The following is a 25,474-nucleotide window of genomic DNA, read 5'->3' as shown; positions in this document are numbered from 1 at the left end:
ACAGAGACCAGCTTCCCAAATACACACTGAACCGACACGACGAGCCGAACCTCGTCAAGGTCTGTCTCCACGCCGCTCTTCATCCCTCACGTAGTCTTCATCGGTGTGCTGCTGGCTCTGAGATAGTCTCCCATCAGGTGTAGAGAACAGGAATCCTTCTTCTGCAGGTTTCAGTGAGACACTAAAGACACACGTCCCTCTCTTTCCCTCTGAAAGTCTTCACTCTGACATTTTGAGGTGAATCGCTGCCCCCTGCTGTCCTGGAGAGAGAATGAACCTCCTCACTGCTGCCAGTGCGTCACAGGAAAGAGATGCCCTTCATGATAATGCCTTTAGACACGACCGTGTGATTTATTCAGGCACATCCGGGACCCCCTGCAGACGCCTCTGTGACCCACTTTTGGGACCCAAACCTCCAGTTTAGAAACACGTTAGACTAAACAAAGAGTCAAAGCAGCCACGATGAACTTTCATGTTCTCTCTGTCTGTGATTGATTGATGATGATTGATTGGTGATTGATTGATTGATTGATGGTTGGTGGTTGGTGGTTGGTTGGTGGTGGTTGGTTGGTGGTTGGTTGGTTGGTGGTTGGTGGGTTGATTGGTTGATTGGTTGATTGGTGGGTTGTTTGGCTGGTGATGATTGATTGATTGGTTGATTGGTTGGTTGATTGATGATGGTTGGTTTGATTGATTGGTGGTGATTGGTTGATTGATGGTTGATTGGTGGGTTGGTTGGTTGATTGGTTGATTGGTTGGTTGATGCTCAGCTCTCTGTGCGTCCTCTCTCCAGGGCGCCGATGAAGGCGACGTACTCGGCCTCAAACGGAACGTCCCTCCGGTCCTGGAGACGGTCGGCTGCTCCACTCTGGCCCAGCGCAGAGGCATAAAGAAGATCACCCTCCACCGCTCTGTGACTTTAACCTCCTCTTCCTCCTCAACTCTGACCTCGATCTGACCTCCGCCGGGGCCCTCCTCCTCCTCCTCCTCTCGTCTCCCTCTCTGGTCCGGTGGGACAGACTACTGACTGAACCCAGGAACCGCTCACGCCAAATAGGAACGCAGAGACCACTCCACTTCTTCTTCTTCTTCCTCTTCCTCTTCCTCCGCCCTCCCCCGTCAGGTCCTGCACCTTAACGGACTCTTCTGATTGGCTCTCGTGGTTGAGAGCCCGTCGTCTGTTCCCGTCTTTGCTTTGGACAATCAGCGCGTCAGGAAAAAAGAAAGTACTGTATTTATTTAGGTGAAACGGGGAGCGTGAACATGAACATAGGAACACGGTAATCTCATGTATGCATTTAAAGAGCTCGGGTCGTCGTTACTCTGCTGTCGTCGTGGTTTCTGCGTAGCTGTAGATCCTGTGTTTAAAACCTCAAGTAGCCTCTGAGATGACGGCGTCTGCAGAGAAGGACGGACGGCGACGTGCCGCTCAGAGCGAGAGGAACGGTTTCAAAGCATTTACTCACTCTTCAGATCGGATCAGACGTCTCTGAGATGAAGACACGTCTCCGGAGCGACAGGTTTTTAGATCTCACACCTCCAGTATTTTAGCTTTTAGACGCAGAAAGAACAAAACGGACGCTTGTTGACACTCTGACGACGTTCAAGTCCAACAGTTTGTTTACTTATCGTCTGTTTGAGAAAGAGAATCAGAAACCTGATTATCAAAAACACAAAGTCTAACTCGCAGGATCAGGAGTGTTTGTCAGGGACTATTTTCAGTGGCGGATGAATCCACATTTGATGCTTTATAGAGACTTTAGAGGACGATACATCTTTAAAAACATCCCTTTAGTTTGGGATGTCTTTCTGGTTTTGTGCGGTCAGTAAAACTCAAGATAAAAAGAGAGAATAACAGACGAGAAGGAGGGCTGAAACAAGTGACCAAAGAGGAGTTTGAGAAGATCTCGTTATATGATATCTGGGAGGCAGTGTTTCCTCTCATCATACAGTAACAGTTTCTCATAAAGTGTGTGAAAACTTCTCCAAACGATCAGACGGTGTGTTTTAAAGCTGCACAAAGTGACTCTGCAGACGGGGGCGCCCTCTGGTGGTGAGAAGGAGACTTTTTGAGCTTTAGAGGCACTTTTAAAAAACATGCAAACTGATTTTAGTTAATCTGAGGACGATAATTTGGCTGGCTTGTTCATGACACAAATCAACGTGAAGGAGAACCAGAGACGTAGAGTCAGGGGAAGAACTGATGGGTCAGTTTCTTATCTTGCATAAACTCTCTTCCTTTGCATATTTGTACTCGTCCCTCGGCTCTCTGTTCCCCTCTGAGTGTTCCTGTGAGCTCAGCTGTAAATTTATTCAAAAAGCAGGCGATGGAACGAGTGGAAAAAGATCTTTGAATGCAGAAAGTAGCTGAAGAGCATCAGAGAAACACTCTAGGTGCATATTGACCAAGAGTTCCAGGGTCTTTCAGCCCCCAGAACTACTTTCCCCTGGAACTAAAAGGTTCCTGTGCCCCCATTGTGGTCTGTGTTTCAGCCGCGAGCTGAAGTCCCTTCTGCAAATCAGGCCGGTGACGTATGGAGGAAATAAATGATATTAAATAATATTTTGAAATCTTAATAAAAACTAAACTAGTTTGCATTCCCAGGAACTCCCTCTGTGTTTCAACAGCTGTGGAAACTCCACAAACACTGACACGTTCAGCTGAAAGTCCCAGGACCTTTGAAAAGTGCTTGGGGGGGTTATCTACCCCTGAACTAAATTTAGACCCTGGTTCCTCCAGTCAAAACACACGAAGTTCAGGGGTAGAGTTCCTGCGGGTGAAAAACGCCTTCTGTTTCAGGGTGAAAGTCCTCCTCTCTAGATTTGATTTCATGAAGGTGCTGATATCAGAATGAAGTACTTAAAGTGATCGTATATGTTGTGCAGCTTTAAAACATCTGCGTCAGCTCACTGAGACGTCCGACATCTACACGACAAACATGAGAGTTATTTTTGAAAGATTCTTCCTGAGGATGTTTCCTCAGCGAGTCGTCCTCTCAGGCTCTTTGAGGACAAACTGTTGGACTTGTGTCTTTAAAGATCAGACGTACAAACAACGCTAACATCGCCTCCGACCTTCTCCTGTACGAGCCGGATCATCGTCTCCGTGTGACGGGAGCTGAAGTGTAAATATATGAACATGTACGAGCAAAAAAAAAAAACAAACTCAGGTTTCTATGAATCAAGACAATGCATTTTCTACGTGGAGCCGAGGAGAGAGAGAGGCGTCCAAGCACACAGGCCTGAGCGAAGGGAGGAGAGCATTCATCAGAACGTCGTCGTCGTCGCCGTCGTCTCGTCTTCCTGAAGCGTCTTCTTTATTTTCACGTGTCCGTCTTTACTGTGCTCGTGTTTCTCTCTCGCAGTCTTCTGTCGGCAAAACCCTTTAAAAGAAACTCCAACGTGTAGCAGAGACACAAAAGGTTCAAACATTCCAGCTGCATCCAAGTATTCGACGAGTGGACGCCATGTTGGAGGTTAGCGGGGTCGTCCAAAGTCGGAGAAAGACGAGGGGAAAATTTAGAAAGCTTTTAGGAGTCTGTGAGAACACGGCTCGAGAAATCACTCAACAAACTCATTTCTGTCAGGTTCATTAAGCCAGGATAAAGAGTTCTCACTTTGTCCACAGGGGGCGCCAAAATCAACACAGAGAACGTTCCTCATTGGAGCTTTAAAATTAAAATGAGAAGTTTAGAGGTGATTATTTTACTGCCAACTCCAGAGTAAGTTAAAATCAGCTGGTTTAAAAATGTTAAAAAGTGCCTGCAGCTTTCAGTCAATGAATGTTATTACTTCAGTAAATTAATTTAACCCTTTAAGTTACTTTTTACATTAAAAATCCCAAAATATGATACAGTATTATTCTGTTTACCTATCATTTAATTTAACCAGGAATTTATTAAATCTGAGGACTTTGAACTTTGACTGATTTTTACATTTTCCTTATTTTCCTTTTGTATGTTTACTAAGGTTTAATATTAAATTGAGGACTTTGACTTATACTGGAGTGCTTTTTTAGACAGTGGTGCTCTGAATTAAAGAAGATATGGAGGCCAGTGTCTGCTGATGAATAGAAAAACTTCATAAAATTAAACATTTTAAATTTGAATTATTGAGAAAAAATATCTAAATATTCAGATGAAATCTTAAATTTAGGAAAAATTCTAAAATATGAGATACAATTTTAAATTTAGTAAACATTCAAAATTATGAGGAAAAATGTCAAGTATAAGAAAATGTCAATGTTCAGATAAAATGTTAAATTTAAGGAAAAAAATTCAAAATTATGAGAAGAATGTCAAATTCAATATAATTTCTAAATTATGAGATTAAATGGTAAATTTGGTAAAATTTCAATATTATGAGAATAAAACTGTCAAATTTAGTAAATCTTCTAAATTTATAAGATTTAATGTTAAATTTAGGGAAAAGTCTAGTTATGAAATACAATTTTAAATTTAGTAAAAATTCAAAATTATGAGGAAAAATGTTAAATTTAGTAAAATTTCAAAGTTAAGGGATAAAATGTTAAATTTCTGAGAAAAAAAATCTGAATTATGAGAATAATGTCAAATTAAGGAACATTTCTAAATAATGAGATTAAATGTTAAATTTAGGGAAAGGTCAAAATTATGAGTAACCAAAAAGTAATTACAACCAAAAAGTCAGTGATTGGATGGGAGTATAAATGTAGTATAACATGTTGATCATGATATTTAAAGAGTTAATATTTTCACAGCTACGTCTTAAAGGAACTCTTCAGCCGTGAGATTGAACCTCCAACATGTCCGTCAGCGAGTCATCATTTTAACTCCGTCTGTATTCAGGTGTGATCCTGTGTCCTCTACCTGTGCGTGCCTCCTCTCACCTCTAGGGGTCAAACTTTATCCACGAGCAGACTGAAGACAATCAGCGAGCACGAATCTGAAACAGGACACCGCTCACTCCTCTGACTGCTTCCTCCTCACCTGTGCTCGCCTGGACGAAACACAAAGGGATGAACCTGCTCTGAGATCTTTGTTTTATATTAATATGAAATATATAAATGTCTTTTTTTTTTATGTACAGCTCTGGGATAAAGGAATGTAAAAGATTTTTTCTGTAATTATGAACAGGGGAATAGCTTTCTTCTTCTTCCTCCTCCTCTCTCTCTTCCTCCTCCTCCTCTTCCTCTTCTTCTTTCTGATCCTGTCAGATGTATTCAGCCCTGCTGCTACACCAGCTCTCTGTTTTTGTACCTGCAGTGAGAGTTGGACTTTCTATTAAAAATAATAAAAGAATAATCAGCGAAGAAACGCCTCAGGACTCTGATTTCACACTTCAGTATTTTCATAAGATGTTTCAGTTTGAAAAGACGAGTTCAAGAAAACCTCAGGTTTGAAATGCTGGTGTCAGAGTCGTCCAAACCAAGAGACCAATCAGAGAGAGACACGACAGAACATGAAGTCAACAATATAATGTGAGTCACACTAATCCCTGGCTGCACATCACCCCCACTCTCATTCACCTCCACTAGCTCCCTGTTAAGAACTGCATCACCTATAAGCTCCTCCTCCTCACCTACAAATCCCTGCATGCCCTCCCCCCCCAATACCTGGCTGACCTCCTCCACCAACACACTCCATCCTGGAACCTACAGTCTTCAGACCTGGGTCTCCTCTCCATCCCCTGGACTAAGCTGCGGACCTTTGGGGACAGAGCCTTCAGTGTGGCAGCCCCTACTCTGTGGAACTCTCTCCCTCCAGACATCTGTAGCGCCCCAACCCTGGACACTTTTAAGAAAGCAATCAAAACGCACCTTTTCCTCAAGGCCTTTCCCCGTTAGATATCCTCCCCTACCCCCTAGACCCCCTACCTGACCCTGTGAAGTGACCTTGGGTTTCTTGAAAGGCGCTATATAAATACCAGTTATTATTATTTAAGGTAGAGTGTGTAGAATTTAGCAGAACAGACATGTAATATAATAATCACAAGTATGTTTCAATGAGTGTATAATCACCTTATATATTTTCAGAAGGAGAGGGACCCTTCCATGGAGGCCGCCATCTTGCCACAGAATGAACAAACTAAACACCATGCACGTTTGTTTTAGAACAGATTACTCGATAAAGAAAGGATCGTACTCACACTGAACACAGATATAAACACAACACTTGTTTTTGCTCCCACGAACACTAAAGGACTATTCCACTCAAATACTGTTCACTAATGTGTCTGAAGCTGTGTTAGTGAGAGATAATCCATCCCCCTCACAGGTGTGTTATATCAAGATGCTGATTAGACCACATGATTATTGCACAGGTGTGCCTCAGGCTGGCCTCAATAAAAGGCCGCTCTCAATCAAGGATTCTCCTCCTCCTCCTCTCCTCATCCATGTTGTCTTTCTGGTCCTCTGAAAACCTCTGACCTGTTGACTCCAGGCCTGGCTCCGCTCATCATGACTTTGGTTTGTTGTTGTAGTTAAGTGAAATACGATCTGGTGATAACACAGAGTGTTTTATTCTGAAAATTAACCGGACGTTTTCATTTTGTTTTGGTGAAACCTGACTTCCTGTCCCGCTCCATCTGCTCTGTTGAGATTGATGCGTCGTGCTCCGGCATCCGGGACAAATAGAAGTCTTGTGTCTCTGATCTGGAGGACTCGGACCTGCCGGATCAGATAGGGAGCCGGAACGCAACGGAGCGGATCCAGTGGAAGTTAACACATTGACTAGAATAGAGACCGAACAGATCCGAAGCTGTGATGGATGATTATTGCCGTCAGTCCGTGTCTTGTCTCACCCTGTTGGGATTCTTTTTCCCAAAACAACCTGCTGAGCGAACATCATCCTTTACATAACAATCAAATAGCCAAACAGGAAGTGAACTTTTCTGTTAGTTTAAAAAACAAATTCAGAATAAAAAGCCCTTCATGAGTATTTTTAGTTTTTATAAGAACCTGGACCCATAGGAAAATAAATTTAGAGAGGAGATCTCAAAAGTGTTTCATTTCTGTCTCCTAGACAACAATGAGATCTGTTTGAAAGCAAAATGAGACCATAGCTTATGTCACCTGTTTCTCATTCTTGCCTCCAGAAAAAAGTTGCAAAAAGTCTCAGCTTAGTCTCCCTTTCAGTTCAAAAGGAGATCTGGTCACAATCTGAAATGATTCTCAGGTATTTCTCAAGTGTTGTGACTCCTTTTGAGCTCAGGTGGAGAAATCAGGGAGCTCTCTCATTGAATCTAACCTCATCCATTTGTTTTTGTCAGACTCAGTTTTTGTGTCTCAAGTTGAGCTCAGATGGAGCAAAGAAAGAGCCTGAGCTCATCTTTTCATCAACATTTATAGTGCCCTGCAAAATTAAGATTTCAATGTAATTGTCCACAAACTTACAATTCTCATTAAAACATTTGAACCACTTCAAGATCAGATATTTAGATGTGAAATGATCTCTTCTTTGACTTCACAGTCTGGTCCTTCCTTTACAAGTCTGTGTGGAACAAAACAACTTCACAAAGATTTAGTGGATTTGAGAGAAACTGCAAAAGATAGAGCTTTCATATCTCCAGGTATGACAGACCATTTATCTAATATATGAGCCGCAAAAGGGCCGACCAGATTTATCCAGATTATTACAATTAAAGGGGTGGATTCTGTTGCGCGCTGGTGGCCTAGCGGTCTAAGCGCCCCGCATACAGAGGCTACAGTCCTTGTCGCAGGGGTCGCTGGTTCGATTCCCGACCAGTAGACCATTTCCTGCATGTCTTCCCCCGCTCTCTACTCCCCACATTTCCTGTCTCTCTTCAGCTGTCCTGTCAAATAAAGTCAAAAAGGCCAAAAATATATCTTTAAGAAAATGAGCCATTAATGAGATCTCTGATTTAAGTCTCAAATAAGACTCATGTCATGGTCTCAACTGTTCCTCCTAGTGAATTTTAGGAGACACTAAAGAGAAACGAGTGAGAACAATTTGAAACTTGAATGAGGCTGAAATGAGAATCTCAATTTTGTCTCCCGAGACTTAGAAGAGAAATCCTTGAGCAGTAAAATTTTCCTCTGGGGAGTGTTAAAAAAAAATCACACCGTGCAACATCAGAGTCAGTGGTGTTTCCCTTTAATGACGACAAAGGTAAAAAAAAGGACGAGGAAAACAAACTTACAGAAAAGAATAAAAATCAACACAATATAAACATTTCATTTAAAACTCTGACTCCTTTAGAGTCTCTCAAACAGAGATGTTGATAAAGTTAAAGCTCGTTCAGATTTCAAAGATTTTAGATTTCAGCACCTTTTTCATTCAAAAATCAGAAACACGTCAAATTATAAGTGTTTCGGCTTTAATACAATTTTAAAAAACGACCTTAACGAGTCACGAGCTCGGACAGGGTCCAGACTCAGGTCTCAGGTCTCACATGAAACTTTTGTTGTGAACTAAGACTAGTTTGTTTTCTCGCGCGTGTAACGGGACTCTACGTGAACTTCGTTTCTTGAATTCCTCGGTTCGTTATTTAAAGTCGACAGACGAGGTTTTTGGTTTTAGAAAGGTAAAAAAATAAAGTGAATGTTAAACGATTGTCTGAGTTAGCTTTTTAAAGTGATCGGATGTTGACACAGCTGACTGTAACTGGAAAAACTCACGACAACTAATACACCAACGAAGAAGAACAAACCGCTGAAACAGTGCAGGGTGAGGGTCAGACGAAATGTTAAATGTTCTCCTTTTCAAACTGGATGTTTTATGGGAGCTCATTTCAACATTCAGTCACAATAATAAGTTAATTATAAGATAGATCGTTATTATGATAAAGACAGATAAGTCCGGATTCTGAGAAAATAACTTACAAAATAAAAGTCATAAAAGTGAGGAAAGAAAAGTCAAATTAAAATATTAAAAAACAAATAATGATTTCATGATTTTTAAAGTCATCACTGTGAGATTAAACTTCTTATGTTCGACTTCTTATCTCAGTTAGGATTATTCCCATTTTTAACTTTCGTTACCTAATTATTTGACTTTTTATCTCTTATTTTGAAAAACTATCCAATGATTACATTTTAATGTATATTTTTGACATTTTACCCTGTGATATTAACTTCTATTAATCTCATTTTACATCTCAAAATGTTTTTTTGAAATCTGATCATTTGATTATTCTCTTATCTCTTATTTTGAAAAATTATCCCGTGATCATAACATTTTAATTAACATTTTTGACATTTAACCATGTAATATTAATTTCTTAAATCTTATTTTATGACTTTTTTTTCATCATCTCTATGTCTAACTATCTCATAATGACTTTTTTCTGTCTGATTATTTGACTTTTTATCTCTTATTTTGAAAAACTTTCCCATAATTATAACATTTTAATTCAATTTTTTGACATTTTACCCCGTGATATTAACTTCCATTAATCATATTTCATGACTTTTAGTCTCATATCTGTGTATCTCACTTATTTTCTTTAAATCTTATTATTCTCATCTCTTATTTTGAAAAACTATCCCATAATTTCCCCATTATTACTTTTTTAATTAACATTTTTGACATTTTACCTTGTAATATTAATTTCTTTAATCTAATGTTATGACTTTTTCCCTCTTCTTTACATCTTACTATCTCATAATGACTCTTTTCTTTCTGATTATTTGACTTTTTATCTCTTATTTTGAAAAATTTACTCATAATTTTGACTTTTTCATGAATATAATTTTGTGATTTTCTTCTTCTTTAATTGAATAATGATGTTTTGTCTCATGATGATGAAATGTTCTGTCATAACAAAGACTTTTAATCTTGTTACACACGGTCTCTTAATTTAAATGTTTAACTGATATTTGAAATTAGATTTTAAAATTATTGTGACTTTTTTTTCATTCCTTACTGTCTCATAATTCTGACTTTCTTTCCTCATGATAATATTTGAACATTTTGATTTATTTTGATTGTATAAAGCTTCACACTCTGTATTTATTTTCATTTTTACTGTGAGTAAGTAGTGTTCATGTCTCCTTCAGTTTAGAGTTAGAAAAAAACTTCTTAAAGTTGAATTTATAGTTTCTGTGTCACTCCAGAGTTCCTGAACGCAGCCTGAGTTCAGAAACAAACATTTCATGATCTCATGAAGGAGATTTAATGTAACAGACCTGAATGCAGCGGTGTTGGAAGTCTCTTGAAAGCTCAGTACTTTGTGAGAATGTTAAAACTTTTATATCTTCATGTAAATATGAAACTACAAACTGCTGCTTAGCTTAGCTTAGCTTAGCTTAGCTTAGCATAAAGCTTGGAAATGTGGAAACAGCTCTAACGCTTGTTTTTAAGGACGTTTTAAAGAGTCTTCACCCCAAAATGTGAGACAGCGGGGAGGAAACAACGTGAAGAAGTGACTCAGGCTTCACATCAGGAGATGGTTGGATGACTGAACCCTCCCTCCCCTCTCTCAGGTCAGAGAGGGTGGAGCTCCTTGTGAAAGTAAAGTGTCTGACTCACCTGAAGTATGTGAGTGTTTCCTCACTTTTCAAACCTTAAAGCTAACACATGAAGAACTGCTCCAAGGCTGAATGTTCAAAGACCCCAGCTGTTGTTCCTCTGAGAACTGTTCTCAGTCTGCACACGACGCTGACAGACAGACGAAGAAGACTCCGCATCCTGACACAGTCCTGAAGAATTTGAGGCAAACTGATTCAACCAGATTCAGTTTTGATAAATTAGAACCAGAAGAGTTGAGTTCACGGTGGAAGCATAAGGTCGAGGTCACTGAGGTGAGCGTTAGAAGTCCGAGTCGTCCGTGGCGGAGTTATCGGCGACGGGCGGAGCTGCTAGTGTCTGCGGCTGGTTTCCCCCGAGCCCCTGCTTCCTCTTCTTGGGTTTGTCGTGGTTCTTGATGTGCACGCTCAGACCCCGCTCTGTGATCTCATAGATCTGACACTTGGCGCAGTGGTACGGCGTGACGCCCACGTGCCTGAACTGATCCGCCAGGTACGACACCACCGACTTGAAGTTCTTGTGACAGACGTGGCAGCGCGGCACGACGCCCGGATGCTCCTTCTCCATGTGCTTCTTCAGAACCCACCTGGACCCTTTGAAGGTCCTCTCCTCCGCGGAGGAGCAGAGCACGCAGGTGAACACGGCGTCCTGGTTGGCGTGGCGTTTTGTGTGACTGTCCAGGTCGATCTGAGAGCGGACGTTCTGCTGGCACCACGAGCAGAAGAAGGTCTTCTTCCCCTCCATGTGGTGCATCTGTTTCAGATGAACGGCCAGACCGGACGCTCTCTTGAAGAAGCGTCCGGGCGGCGGACACATCGAACACACCAGAGTCTTCCCTTCGTTCATCTTCATCACGTCGCTGTAGTCCTCGCCGAGCTCCAACACACACTTGTTGCTCAGGATCTCCTCCTCCTTCTTCACGTCTTCTTCTTCCCCCAGCCTCCTCCTCTTCTTCGTCTCCGTCCTCTGTGGCCTCTGCAGTTTGGGAATCCTCTTCATCACGGGTAGAGGAGCGCTGACGCTCTCTCTGACCGCAGGGTGAGTCGTCATCGGCTTCTTTGGAGGGAGCGATCCGTCGACGGACATGGTGAACTGGTAACTCTGTCCCTCCTCTTCAGGGTTTGAATACTCGATGACGTAAACGCCATCCTCCTCTTCCTCCTCCTCTGGCATGGAGTACTCCATCTCATAGTAAGCTGTAGCTCCCTCCCTCACCTTCGTCCTGACGTGAGACTGTTCCTCTGCGATGTGCGTGTCATCGATTCTCACCACCGTGATCCCGTCCATGCCTCCCGCTCCGTCCCAGGTAGAGTGTCCAGACACGACCGAGGACGGCATCGCTTTCACCGCAGGAACGCCGCCGACCGCCACGTGTTCAGACGACATCTGAGACATGAAGACATGAACAAGGTTTACTCCATCCTAAAGAACATGAAGGTAGAACATGAAGGTAGGACATGAAGGTAGAACATGAAGGTAGGACATGAAGGTGGAACAAGGTAGAACATGAAGGTAGGACATGAAGGTAGAACATGAAGGTAGGACATGAAGGTAGGACATGAAGGTAGAACATGAAGGTAGGACATGAAGGTAGGACATGAAGGTAGAACATGAAGGCAGAACATGAAGGCAGAACATGAAGGTAGAACATGAAGGTAGAACATGAAGGTAGGACATGAAGGTAGGACATGAAGGTAGAACATGAAGGTAGGACATGAAGGCAGACGTTGAAGGTAGAACATGAAGGTAGAACATGAAGGTAGAACATGAAGGTAGGACATGAAGGTAGAACATGAAGGTGGAACATGAAGGAAGAACATGAAGGAAGAACATGAAGGTAGAACATGAATGTAGAACATGAAGGTAGAACATGAAGGAAGAACATGAAAGTAGAACATGAAGGTAGAACATGAAGGTAGAACATGATGGTAGAACATGAAGGTAGGACATGAAGGTAGAACATGAAGGCAGAACATGAAGGTAGAACATGAAGGTAGTACATGAAGGTAGGACATGAAGGTAGAACATGAAGGAAGAACATGAAAGTAGAACATGAAGGTAGGACATGAAGGTAGAAGATGAAGGTAGAACATGAAGGCAGAACATGAAGGTAGAACATGAAGGTAGAACATGAAGGAAGAACATGAAAGTAGAACATGAAGGTAGGACATGAAGGTAGAAGATGAAGGTAGAACATGAAGGCAGAACATGAAGGCAGAACATGAAGGTAGAACATGAAGGCAGAACATGAAGGTAGAACATGAAGGTAGAACATGAAGGCAGAACATGAAGGTAGAACATGAAGGTAGAACATGAAGGCAGAACATGAAGGCAGCTCTCACCTTGTTCCCGCTGCAGTCAGCCTCACACCTCTCTCTCCAGGTTAGCCTGAAACAGCTAGCTTAGCGTCCAACGAGCTGGACTACAACGTGCAGTTAAATATGTAGTTCTTCACTCTGCACACTGGTGGGTTATTTACCGGAAGAAACAAACACTCCAAACAGAGATGTACATGATCATAAACATGAGGCAGACAGATTAAAGTCGCTGCAGGAGAGTAAACAGTAACCAGTGTTTAACGATCAGAGAGAAACAAGATGTCCTCTTCCTCTGAGGGGGAAAACAAACACAGGCAGCACGTGGAGGGACACAGCGCGCCCCCTGGCGGCGAGGAGGGGTACTGTCATTTACTTTAACGCGCCGTAGACACAGAATGAGATTATACATATTTATCTATTAACACATTAAGAAGAAAATATAACTAAAAGGCAATTGAAAGATGATAAAAGCATGTGGGTACACACTTTTCAGATAATATAAAAATCTCAAAAACAATGTAAAAATCTGAGTTTACATATGATGTGCCAAATGTAAATGAAAGATGAAAAGAAGAAATTAATTTTAAATTTTAAAAAGCATTCTTTAAATGATTCCTCATAAAGGTGGTTACTGTGACACATTTTGATGGTATTAACCTTTAAATTATCTTATTAATATTTTTATTTTTGTAACAATCATGTTTTAAGAATACATATTTTGGAGTAATAAGCCTTTTTACTTTTATAGTATTGTAGTTTGTGAGTTATAGACCTTTAAGCAATTTATATAATTTGTTTTGGTGTGATAATCCTTTGAAACATGTCGAAATTGAGTAAATATATATAGTATGAACCTTTAAACTGTTCGAAGAAATGGCATTTGGGTGCAATCAACAACGTAATAAGATAAGATAAGATATATTTTATTGGTCCCCCATTGGCGGAAATTCTTTTGTTACAGCAGCTTACAACACGGGACAGGGGAATACAACAATGTACTAACATAGTTAAAAAAATATAATAACAATAATAATAGCAATGACAAAGGTAAAATATAATATAATAAAAGAAAAGAAAATAGAATAAAATAAAATATGGCAACTATTACAGATGTATACAGCCATAATTCTTGTTAGAATAAATATTGAGGTGTAATAAACATTTGGATTGTGCATAGAAATAGTATTGAGGTGTAAAAACTGCTCTTAAGAGGGAGTAATTTAGTGTGAAAGGCCTTTTAAAATTGTTATTTGTGTAAAATATATCTTTAAAACTCCAAACTGTTTGTATTTTAATTTTATACATATGACTTCTACTTGTTTAAAATAAGTGTTGCACTTCAGTTTTCTCATATTTATATAAGAGAATGATCTTAATCCTTGTGTTTATTTCAGGCGTTAACAACAGATACATTGATATGATATTGATATTGAACATTGATATAACATGAGGAGAGATGAATGACAAATGTAAATATGTGTGTACTTGAGCATTGGATTTGAGCTAGAAACAGATGGTGAAGAACATTAACAGTGGAAAACACTAAAGCCAACAAGATATACACTACATATATATATATATATATATATATATATATATATATATATATATATATATATATATATATATATATATATATATATATATATATAATAAAAACATATCCAGGCCTAAATAAAATCTGATTTAAATTTCCTTTATTTATTTCCTTTTCTTTTATTTATTTATTTTTTCTCTGTTTATTCTTGTCAACGTTGTAGATTATTTTCTTTGTACATTTTATTCAAAGTGTGTTTCTGCTTTGGGTATCAAATCCTATACTCAAGAATGGGTTAAAGAGGAGCTGTTTACTTACAGAAGATAGTCTTATATATATATGTAAGAAAACTCATCCAGTGCTGACATGCTGCCACGTCTTTGTTTTGTTTCCTTGTTGTTGTTTCTTTTGTGTGTGAAAACTACTAAATAAAAAGTATATTAAAAAAAAAGTCCTTGTGTTTATTTCAGGCGTTAACAACAGGCCTTTGTTCCTGTAACAAACAATCCTGACAATAAAGCTACGGGGTTTTGAATGTCCTAACTGGCGCATGCTCATACTGGCATAGAGAATCAACGGCGCCTAGCTAGCTTCTCGTACCGTTCAGTCGGTTTGGATCTGTGCTTTAGCTGACTATCGTAAACAGTCACTTCTAATCGGACGTCGCTTCCATCGACAGGAGTTTCAGAGACCGAGGCGGGAAAGAATATGCCCAAAAATAAAGGTAAGAGACGGAGGAGGAGGAACAGCCGGAGGAGTGATGTCGAGCCCGCCGTGAAGACACACGCAGTGAAAACGTGACACCGGCCAGCTAACGCTAGTTAGCCGCATCCTCTGGACTCATTGCGCAGCCGTCAGTTGTGTTCGTGTGTAATTCCATCCTTTAACACGAATGTTACTCAGTCAGAGATGAAGTTAGAGTGGGTCAGATAAAGTTACCAAACACACTGTGAAGGCTAACCGGCTAGCTAACCTACTTAGCTGTGTGATTCAGTTGCTAACCGGTGTTCTGGTCATTTTTGCTGCCGTGTCGAAAATTGCTTTCAGGCTTTCATTTCTCGATATGTTTATTTATTCTGAATAAAAACAGGAGTAATTACTCAGTAAGGTGTTATTTTACTTTATAGTGAAGGTGAGCAGTTTGTTGTACTAATTTATTAAACTTTAATAGGGCAAAGGTCTCTTAATAGACCATAATTCACCAGAATCACCTCAGATTAAACCTCTAACCTCTGTATTTGAGTACTAGGAGTATATGTGGGTCATCTGATGTGAGCCCCGTGTGTTAAATTCAGTAAAAGTCTCTTTAAAAGTTCATACTCGTTATAATAAAGCTCTCAACGGTGACAATCGCTGAGGAATGCGGATATACGCATGCGCAATCTCACTCGCATCTCATCTCGTTAACAAGCACTTTTTGATAGAACACCGGCAAAGCTAACAGGCTAGTCTCGGGTTAAACCCCACCCCGGTGTGGCCCGTGACATCTGGTACTTTATTCCACATTAGAAACTATCACGTGACTGTTTTTAAGATGTTAAATTCATCACATGTGATCACTTTTAGAGTGTAACAGCTCAGCTGTGGGGCTAAGCTAACGTGATCTATCAAAATACGTCAACCTAACCGTGAGTTGACGTCATAGCTCAGTTCATTGAGAGCTGACAGGATCAGGTACATATAGAGGTGATACACCTATCACACAGGTGAGGAAGTGAGTCAGCTTTAAATGGACTACTTATAAACCATGATAATGATGATTGATAGCTCATGAGTTCAGACAGCTGTTACTCTCTCTCTCTCTCTTTTTTTGTACATATGTTTGAACTTAGTCAATAAAACAGGCAAAAACAAACATGACAACCTTGAAAACAGCTGTGGTGAGATAAATAGATTACAACACGTTGGAGGGGGTGCCTCTGTACGCCGTTTAATATCTGTGCAAAGTGGTTGTAGATATGACATACATGGATGTGACCTAGATCAGGGGTTCCCAAACTCCTCGACACGTGACCCCCTCACTGTCCATCAAAGTGATTTAATGTGGCTTCTAGTGTTGCACAATACATCTAGCATTCACCGTCATCACGATATCAACATGCGCAATATACATACAACGTATTCGGCCAATCAGATGGAGCCATAGATGCCCGCCCCTTACGCCCATGGCGATAAATGTTCGTCAACGACTCAAGACTATGACTAGCTAAACAGCATCACCGATAATAAAAACTCTGATGAACATATGTTTAGTTTTCGTTGATGAGCCGATGACAAGACGAAAGCTTTAGTGGCGGACCGTTGGACATTAAGAATTCATATTTTCCCCCGCGGTGCGTCTAATCTTTAGAAATAAAAGCGATGCATTCCTTCATTTTTGTTTGGAGAAGCAGAACATGTTTTAAGGGGGCGTTAAGATGTTCTGCTAAAGTGATCAAGAAACTGTAGAGCCATGAAACTAAGTTGGTTAATTGGTAATATAGCAGCTGTAGTCAGGTGGAATATTTTTCAATCAAACCATGTCTGTACACTAATCACTGTCAGGGGTCTATGTTAGCATCAAGTCCAAATCAGGCATGCATCAACAGTGTATCCTTTTTTTCTTTTTTTAAGTTTTATATTTTTGGCCTTTTTACCTTTAATTGGATAGGAAAGCTGAAGAGAGACAGGAAACGTGGGGAGTAGTGAGCGGGGGAAGACATGCAGGAAATGGTCGACTGGCCGGGAATTGAACCGGCGACCTCTGCGATGAGGACTGTAGCCTCTGTATGTGGGGCGCTTAGACCGCTAGGCCACCAGCGCCCCTCACTGTATTCTTAAGTTTTTGTTTTTTTATTGCAAGTCATATCGTCATCGCAATATTCAACAAAGTTATTGCATGTTTTCCTAATATCGTGCAGCCCTACTGGCTTCATTTAGCTGGTCTGCAGAAAATCAGCCGACATATTCGCCTTGTTTTTGGATGCAGAAGTAAAGCTACGACGTTTTGAAATATTCGTCATTGCGTGGATTGGCCTTTTCCGTTTGTACCAGCTGTTGCGACATCCTCTGACGGCACACATAATTCCCTTTTTCCTCAAAGGCATCACTTTAGAGAGATTTGCTGCCCTATCTGCTTTCAATTAGTCAAGTTACTGACATTTACCATTGACCAGATATAAGGACCCAGAAGTCCTTCATAAAAATAACAGTTAACTTCCTGCGTCCGTTCAACCACTGAAGATAAGGTGAATATGAGCTTGTGGCTGTGTTTCCTGCTGCTGCAGATGCTTTCGATAACTAACTCTTCACTCACCCTAAACTTAGGAGTCATCTGGTCAAAAGAGAGAGGCAGAAAACTGATTACATTTTCTATTTTCAAGGTTAGCTTCTACGTTTCTTGATATTTTGTCACTAGAATGGGTAAAATGTAATTTATTTTTTAGATTGCGTACAAAGAAAAACATTATAGAAGACATCTCATGACCGCACATTTGTGTCTCAGGACCTCCCAAGGGGTCCGGACCCACACTTTGGGAACCCCCGATCTAGATATTCCCAGAACTCTTTGGATCTGCGTTTTTCTCCAGTTCTGAATCTCACTAAGCTTGAACTGTTTTACTGACACTAGCACTGATGTTATTTGGAATATTATTATGTTGTTCTAAAAGTCTTTTCTTATAAAATGGCATAAAAGCATTACAACCAGGCGTTAATACAAACAGAAAAACTCCTTTTTAAAGACACAAAACCTCATCCTCCAAGTTATCCCACCTTTCCAACAATGTGCCACGACCATCCGTATTTAAAGGAGGATTCAAACCATCGTGTTGAGGACGACTTGTTAATAATGATCGATCAACCTTCTCTCCGTACAGGAAAGGGAGGAAAGAATCGGCGACGTGGAAAGAACGAGAATGAGTCCGAGAAGAGAGAGCTGGTGTTCAAGGAGGACGGACAGGGTGAGTACAGGATCTGGTGCCCTGGGGGGTCAGGAGGGTCGGCTGTTGGCTGAATAAACAGATCATCACTCCGTCTCTGTGCTCCAGGTTTATACAGCAAGTGTTCAGTCCAAATAACGGACCCAGAAGAACCTGTATCAACCTGTTTTACATAGATCAACATGGGACACTGTAGTTACTGTATATGAGGGATATGCAGATCAGCTTTTTGATATTGAATATTTGTTGATACTGAGTCCTGATCCGATGCTTGTATTTGTAGATAATATTTGCACCAGAGGTAAGAGAGTTGAGAGTTTTCCTTTTAACAAAATAAGAAATTAAATATATATATATACACATCTCTGATGTTTATTCCATTGAACTTAATCCAGCTAGCTTTGTTGTGAAACTCATCATCTGTTCTACAAGCTCTGCTGAATGAGACCAAGAAACTGGTGTGCTTCATTACAGCACAAGGCTGCTCTAAACTCACAGGACCGTGCGTGATTCACAACGGCAGCATCTGGAGAGACAGCGAGATCGAAACACGCCCGGTTTCATGCAAATTGCGTTCAGTGACAGCGGACGTAAATGATCGGCTCAAATGCCGATCACCGATCAATTAAAAAATGTCCAGATCGGCTCCGATCCCATAGATGAGATCAGGATCAGGACATCCCTACTCTATACATCTCCTTGGAAGCTCTGCAGTCAGTAGAAACATGAGCTGAGACCGGTCTCAGAGAGGATGTAGTCAAATCTTCACATTTGAATAGAAGTCAAACACCTGCCGGGACATGTGGGAGGGACATGTCTGATCTTAGCTGATCAGAAACATTTGATTTATCTCTTAAAGTAGTTTTAAGCATGAATGTGTCGTGTTAAATCAATGAAGTGAGAGCGGGACGTTTTTAAACATCGCTGGAAAAACCTTCAGTAGGACCGAACCTCGAGAAAGTTTAAACTTGATGACACAGAGCATGAGAACCAGACAGACAGGGCAGAGCGGGGCCGGCTGGCTCACTGCATGGTCCTATAAGCCTGCTGTCAGCAGTCAGAGTCTCAGCTGCAGCACTCAGCGCTGCCAAAACCCCTCATATAAGTAAGAGAGTGTATGTAAGTGAGCCTGATGTGAGGAGGAGGCCGTGCTGCCTTCAGGAACACCTTCAGGCCGTAGTGGGAGAGGGAGCTTCATGCACACGCTCATGTTCACAGGTCGTCTTAGAGCTGTTTGTTTCATGTGTAGCCCTTTTAAATCGTCTGTTTTATTAGCATGTGATCAACTTAAAAGTCGCTCCGTTCCTTCCCTAATCCTCCTCTCTCCTCTCCTCTTCCAGAATACGCTCAGGTGATCAAAATGCTCGGTAACGGACGTCTGGAGGCGATGTGCTTCGATGGAACCAAGCGGCTCTGCCACATCAGAGGAAAACTCCGGAAAAAGGTAGGAATGTCCCGACTATCCTCTCGCACCTTTTCTCCCTCCCTCCACACACACACACACACACACACACAGATGAACCCCCTCCCCCCCTGGACGTAAAGCTGCATCAGCATGTTCTCAATGGTCACTCAACCACAGCTCATGCAGCAGGTCATCGTCTGTGTGAGAGGGTCAGAAATGCTGCATTCACACATGATCTAAACTCTGGAAAAATCTCCCCTGAGATGCACGTGTGAAGGATTCTTTCATCCTGACGTGAAGCAGACTTCTCCCTGAGAGCTTACAGCGATATTCACCAACCATCCTTACATTTCTCTTATTTTATTATCCATATAAGATCACAATCCTCGATTAGTTCACTAGACAATCTCTCGTAGCTTCCTGCACCTTGCGTCTGATCACCTACAGCGCCTCTGCAGGTGATCAGACAGAGAGAGGTTCGACAGTACGTCCCTCCTGCTTATGATTTAGGTACAAAATCCTACGTTAAATTTGATCCTGCTCATGCTGCTGTGTAAAAGTTATGTTCTGCACTATCTTGGTTTTGGATCTTTACATCATTATCGAGGGGAAACTTCCCGCTGTAAGGGGACAGGTGTGAACAACCGCTTTGGGACATTTCAGGGGCTTACTTCAAGAGTCCACGTGTGAAAAGAGTCTCAGCTTCATGTGTGTGATCTCTTCTCTTGTGTTTTCTTCTAGGTTTGGATCAACACGTCGGACATCATCCTGGTCGGACTCAGAGATTACCAGGTGTGTTGGTTGTTCACACATGACGGGAACAGAGCTTCATTTGTGACCGATTTTAACTCGTGTCCAAAAGAGTCCATCAATAAAACAGATTTTACACACTTTGTTTTTCTTACAAGGAGAACTGTTTTCAGTCATAACACGTCAGTCACATCTCTGAAGTAAACCTGATGATGTATCATATTTTTAACGACTTAATTTAAGCCATTGGTTATCTTATTTTCATTTTTCCCATCATGTTTTTATCCATAACTGTAAATGTCCACCGTCTGTTTCAGGATAACAAAGCTGACGTCATCCTCAAGTATAACGCAGATGAAGCTCGCAGTTTGAAAGCGTACGGAGAGCTGCCAGAGCACGGTGAGTTACACGCAGTACCTGACTTTAACCAGCAGAGGTCCTCGCTGTCCTCGCTAACACGCAGAGGTTAAATCACCGTCAGTTATCCACGCCGTCGGGAGAACTTAACGTTTTTCTTTTCTCTCCCTCGCAGCCAAAATCAACGAGACAGACACCTTCGGGCCCGGAGACGACGACGAGATCCAGTTTGATGACATTGGCGATGACGATGAGGACATTGATGATGTAAGAGCTCTTTGTTTATATTTAGATTCTCCTTTTTATTCTAAGGTTTAAATCACAAGACTTCTGTTTATCTATCTTCATCTGGGTATCCCACATTCTATTACATTCTGTCGTTCGTTATTGAAGAGACACAAACCTGAATTCTCTCTGCTTTTTATTTTTAACAAAATAAAATGTCTGCAAGAGCTGAACAGGAAACAAACATGTATTAATAACACAGAAGATTCACGAACAAGCTTATTTATGTCCGATTTTTGTTCTCAGTATATTAAACTGTCTAAAATAATTTCAACTTTTATCACTGAGTGTAAAACTGATGTCTGGATAAACAAACAATAATGCCGTGTTCATTTTAGACAGACTTCAGATTCTGTTTTCCCCACTTTGACCATTAGAAGCAAATATAATCTAACACAGTGGCTGAATCTGGTACGCTTAAAGACGGGGTGTTACGCTTCATTCTATATATAGAAATATAATTATTTAATTTATTGTTTTTCTAAGATCTGATTATTTGAATTTTTTGCAAATTATATACAGAGGACAAATTTTTATTTTTTTTGTCATTAAAGTTTTTATTAACTTTTCAATGTTTTACAAATAAAACAATAATGAAAAGAAAGAACAAAATGAAACAGAAATACAAAATACTGGGATACATTGCACAGGCAAGACAGACTACAGAGGACTAATTTTAACACTTAAGGCAAGAGATGTTAAATAAAATAAAAGTATGTATCAGTAAATAATCCATTAATTGAAAAAAACAATAATAGTAACAATAATAATTTGAAGTAGAAAATAAAAAAGTAGAGAAGAGAAAAAAAGAAAATGAAAATAATGAAAGTACGAAAAATAAATAGGTTAATATTGTGAATAAATAAATAAGAAAGATAAAAATAAGAACACAAACAGACAAATAAAAAGAATGAAAACCACATGTGATAAACTACAACTACATCCAGAATTTATTTTCATTTAAAAAACAACATAAAGTTGAAATGTTGAATATGTGAGTCTCACATTGTGAGGTAAACACGTGTTGGAGACCGTAAAACCAGGTGTTCAAAAAGTCTCACGAGAATTCAACGAGATCAACGCGAGATTTGCTCAATTTATGACATCACCAGTTGGTGAATCTGAGAACAGGACGTCAAAGGAGTTCTAGAATGTTGGGTTTTCAAAGGCAGTTGGGGGGAGTTCTGGAATGTTGGAGGTTCTTAAAGAGACAGTAGCTTAAATTGGGGTTTGCAAAGACATCTGAGAGAGAAGTAGAGTTCAGAGGGATGATATAAAGCCTAGAAAATGAGCAGAATACCTTCTCTTTAAAATAATACTTTTGAAGTAAACTGAATTATATTTAACTTGTCCCTGTTTTTTTACACTTTATAGCCCTGCAGTATAATCTAGATGTTGTGACCCTTTTAATAAGATAAAACCTGGATAACTCTGTAAAATATTTTAAAGGTTGAGAGCAGAAGTTGAACTCTCTGTGTTTCTGTCTTCCAGATCTAAAGACCTGCTACTGGAGGGGGATGGAGGGATTTTACAGAAGATGCTTCGATTGGGATATTTTGAGCCGACACACACCGCACCAATAATGATTATTTTTATTAAGATCAGCCTATGCCAATCCAATCCAGTTAATTAAAACACAATGTTTCATTTATTCCAATTTGTTATACATCTGTAGGCGTCTTTGTTGTTTTGGAGAGCTTAAAGTGCATTTTATACCGGGGTTAAATAAACGACATCAGTACTTTCTGAATGAACATGAGACGCTGCTTTAGAGACTGTCTCAGTCATCAGTCGGAGCAGCCGGAGGACGGCGGCAGACGGAGAGCTTCTCCTCCTTCGTGCAGTCGGGTTGGAGAATCAGAGTAGGCTGATCCCCAGCGTGGTGTTGAAGGTGACGAACAGGAGCAGTGCTGGTTCATCCTTCGTTCCTTCATCAACACAAACAGCTGACCTGCCTCGTCTCATTCACTGAGGTTGTCTTTATTTTTCTTTCTGTATTCTAGAACCGCTCGTTTAATCTTAGAGGCTCACGCCGATACCTTGACTGCAGAATATCTCTCTCAGCAAGTGCGTCATCTTTTTAAAATGTATTTATATTGATTTCACGCTACGTGGAGTTTAGTAAGAAGTACAGAATCTCTGGATTCGACAATAAAAAGATTGAACATTAGTTTTGTTTTGTTGTCTTTGGCAGTCTGTATCATTGTAGCCTGTAAGACAGTTTGAAAGCTGTTTATCAATGACAGAAGAAGAAGAATGATAACACTGAGTACGGCTCTGTCTCTGTAGGAGTTTCACTTTAACGTCATATTCCACTGACTTCGTATTTCAATGAACTATTTGCTTGTTTCGATTCAACCATGGCCGACTGAAGGCGATCCCTCTCCTTTAATCAGAGGAAGAATCAAAATGTATTTTTCTATTGTTTCCCTTTTTTTTGTGTCTCTGTCTGTCGTTTTGTTTCCATGTTGTGTTTCGGCTGCTCGCTCTGTGGCCTCGGACACGGCGTGAAGCTCGGCCCGATTCCGCCACTCTCTCCTCATTGCTGGAGCCGCGGTTCCCAAACCTTCCTCACCACAGACTCACGCACCAGTAAAACCTCAGATTTGAGCTCACGTTCTCTGAACCTCTAGAAAATCCTTTAACACAGAACTTTTATCTCCTTCCCCCGTCTCCCCCTCCTCTCTGGAAACTCACCCATGTTTCCTGAGCGGGGCCTATAGCACCTCAGTTTGGGAACCACAGCTACAGATCACATGGGGCCCTGTTGCTGCTGTTGCTGTAACTCTGATAAATAAGAAATGTACTATGATGTTTGAAGGCTGGGTTTCCAATAAAGATCTTAACTCCACTGACCGTTGTTGGAGGTTTTTGGGACACCATGTGCACTACCTGTAACGGTCTGAAGGTGGCGATGTTGGGCTGACATAGAAGGCCCACTGATCTCAGAGCCAAGGGCGCCCATGGCTACAGAGTGATGACTGGACATTACCTCTGAGCAGACGGGAGACATATTGCAGCCCTCACTGTGAATCCACATCCGGCTCAGTCTGACCAGACTGTCGTGTGAAAGCTTTAACCGTCTCTGCTCTTGTAACGCCTAAAAGCAAAGTTTATTAATTTTGTCCTAGATTGTATGTCGTATTGTCAGCTGTGCCTCTCATTGGATGACTTGTAATCTCAATATCTTTGAAATGACCGTGTTATGAAAAAATTCACCCCCCCGGACAGTGTGTGCTGATCGAGAAATGAGCTACCCAGACTACAATCGTCTTTTGAACCAGGCTTCCAGAGCCAGCCTGAAGTGGATCCTCCATGAACTGCAGTTTTTAGCACTCATATTTTTAGACCAGAGGTTGCTGCTTGGTTCTCATTATGCCTCGCTCATTATGGCCTTGTAATGCAGTGTAACCACAAAACTAAGCAACATGTTTTTGATTCATGTACAAAACGTTCTGTTTAGAAGTAAAGTCCTAAAATTAAAAGCTGCTTTGTGCGAGTACAAGCAGAAAAATGTGCTTCAAGTTTAAAAAATGCCAGAACAGGTCAGACCGTCCTCTATGTTCTATTATTAACAAAGACCCAACATCAAGACCGGATCAGATCCAGTCCCGTCTTGACTCAGTCTGATCTCATCTTAATCCACCATGAGCAGAGCACTTTGCAGCATTTAGCAAGTTACAGTGGCAAGGACAAACTTCCTTTAACAGGCAGAAACCTCCAGCAGGACCAGACTCATGTTAGACACACATCTGCTGAGACCGTGTTGGAGAGAGGGATAGAGGGAGATGAAGAGAGAGAGAGATGATAGTGGGGAGACGGATAGTAGTAGTTGTAGCAGCTGGAGTCTGGACCACGTCCACAGCAGCAGAGATCCTGAGGAACCTACGAGACAAGGGAGCTCAGGGACTCCAGGAAGGTCTAAGAAAAGAGAAAAGAGAGGAAGACCAGAAGAAAGAAAAAGAGGAGAATAAATGGTGAAGGAAAGGATAGAAGGAAAGGACGGGATAAGAAAAGGAGACATAAAGGATGAAGAAACATGAAAAGAAATAAAGAAAGAATGGAATGAAAGGAAAAATTAATAAAAGAAAGGAAGGAAGGAAGGAAGGAAAAAGAAAGAAGGGATGAAATAAAGAAAGAGAGGAGGAATGGATGAAAGTAAGGAAGAAGGAAAGAAATAAAGAAGAAGGAAAGAAAAAAGCACGCAACGAAAGAAAGAAGAAAAGGAAGGAAGGAGAAGGAATGAAATAAATGAAGGAAAGAATAAAATTACAGAAAGAAAGAAAGAGGGAGGAATGAAAGAAAGAAGGAAGCTAGGAAGGAAGGAAGAAAGAAAGAAAGGAGGAAGGAAAGAAAGAAGAGAGGACTGAAAGAAAGAAGGAAAAAGAAAGAAGGAAAGAAAGAAAGCAGGAAGGAATGAAGGAAGGAAGGAAGGA

General features: G+C 40.7%; 2 protein-coding genes and 1 long non-coding RNA gene across 4 annotated transcripts; 1 reads left to right on the top strand and 2 right to left on the bottom strand.

Annotated features, from left to right (window-relative positions):
- Window positions 1-776: 776 nt before the first annotated feature.
- On the bottom strand, window positions 777-6,374 carry LOC117829262. 2 transcript variants are annotated; one of them, XR_004634587.1, is made up of 3 exons: window positions 5,999-6,374; window positions 4,868-4,977; window positions 777-3,383 (listed from the first exon to the last, which is right to left on the bottom strand). It is a non-coding gene; the product is annotated as an uncharacterized LOC117829262 (long non-coding RNA). The 2 variants fall into 2 exon arrangements; XR_004634588.1 differs by having other exon boundaries at window positions 777-1,193.
- Window positions 6,375-8,071: 1,697 nt separating this feature from the next.
- Window positions 8,072-13,114, bottom strand: LOC117829391 (zinc finger protein 180-like). The gene is made up of 2 exons (XM_034707044.1): window positions 12,809-13,114; window positions 8,072-11,852 (listed from the first exon to the last, which is right to left on the bottom strand). The coding sequence occupies exon 2, from the start codon at window positions 11,850-11,852 to the stop codon at window positions 10,749-10,751; it is 1,104 nt and encodes a 367-aa protein (XP_034562935.1). The 5' UTR covers window positions 12,809-13,114; the 3' UTR covers window positions 8,072-10,748.
- Window positions 13,115-14,856: 1,742 nt separating this feature from the next.
- Window positions 14,857-23,889, top strand: eif1axb (eukaryotic translation initiation factor 1A X-linked b). The gene is made up of 7 exons (XM_034706343.1): window positions 14,857-15,045; window positions 18,179-18,262; window positions 19,582-19,685; window positions 20,388-20,438; window positions 20,714-20,795; window positions 20,929-21,020; window positions 22,530-23,889. Exons 1-7 carry the CDS (start codon window positions 15,030-15,032, stop codon window positions 22,533-22,535), a joined length of 435 nt encoding a protein of 144 aa, XP_034562234.1. The 5' UTR covers window positions 14,857-15,029; the 3' UTR covers window positions 22,536-23,889.
- Window positions 23,890-25,474: the final 1,585 nt, after the last annotated feature.

The sequence above is a fragment of the Notolabrus celidotus genome, chromosome 17, assembly GCF_009762535.1.
Source record: "Notolabrus celidotus isolate fNotCel1 chromosome 17, fNotCel1.pri, whole genome shotgun sequence".
In the NCBI taxonomy this organism is placed as follows: Eukaryota; Metazoa; Chordata; class Actinopteri; order Labriformes; family Labridae; genus Notolabrus; species Notolabrus celidotus.
This window is presented reverse-complemented; position numbering and strand designations above follow the sequence as displayed.

What these genes read in the sequence shown, in the direction of transcription:
- LOC117829391 (XM_034707044.1), bottom strand. Translation starts at nt 11,852, where the DNA reads ATGTCGTCTGAACACGTGGCGGTCGGCGGCGTTCCTGCGGTGAAAGCG.
- eif1axb (XM_034706343.1), top strand. An exon ending in GTTCAAGGAGGACGGACAGG is followed by an intron (nt 18,263 to 19,581) that starts GTGAGTACAGGA and finishes CTCCTCTTCCAG; the next exon opens with AATACGCTCAGGTGATCAAA. An exon ending in GAGGAAAACTCCGGAAAAAG is followed by an intron (nt 19,686 to 20,387) that starts GTAGGAATGTCC and finishes GTTTTCTTCTAG; the next exon opens with GTTTGGATCAACACGTCGGA.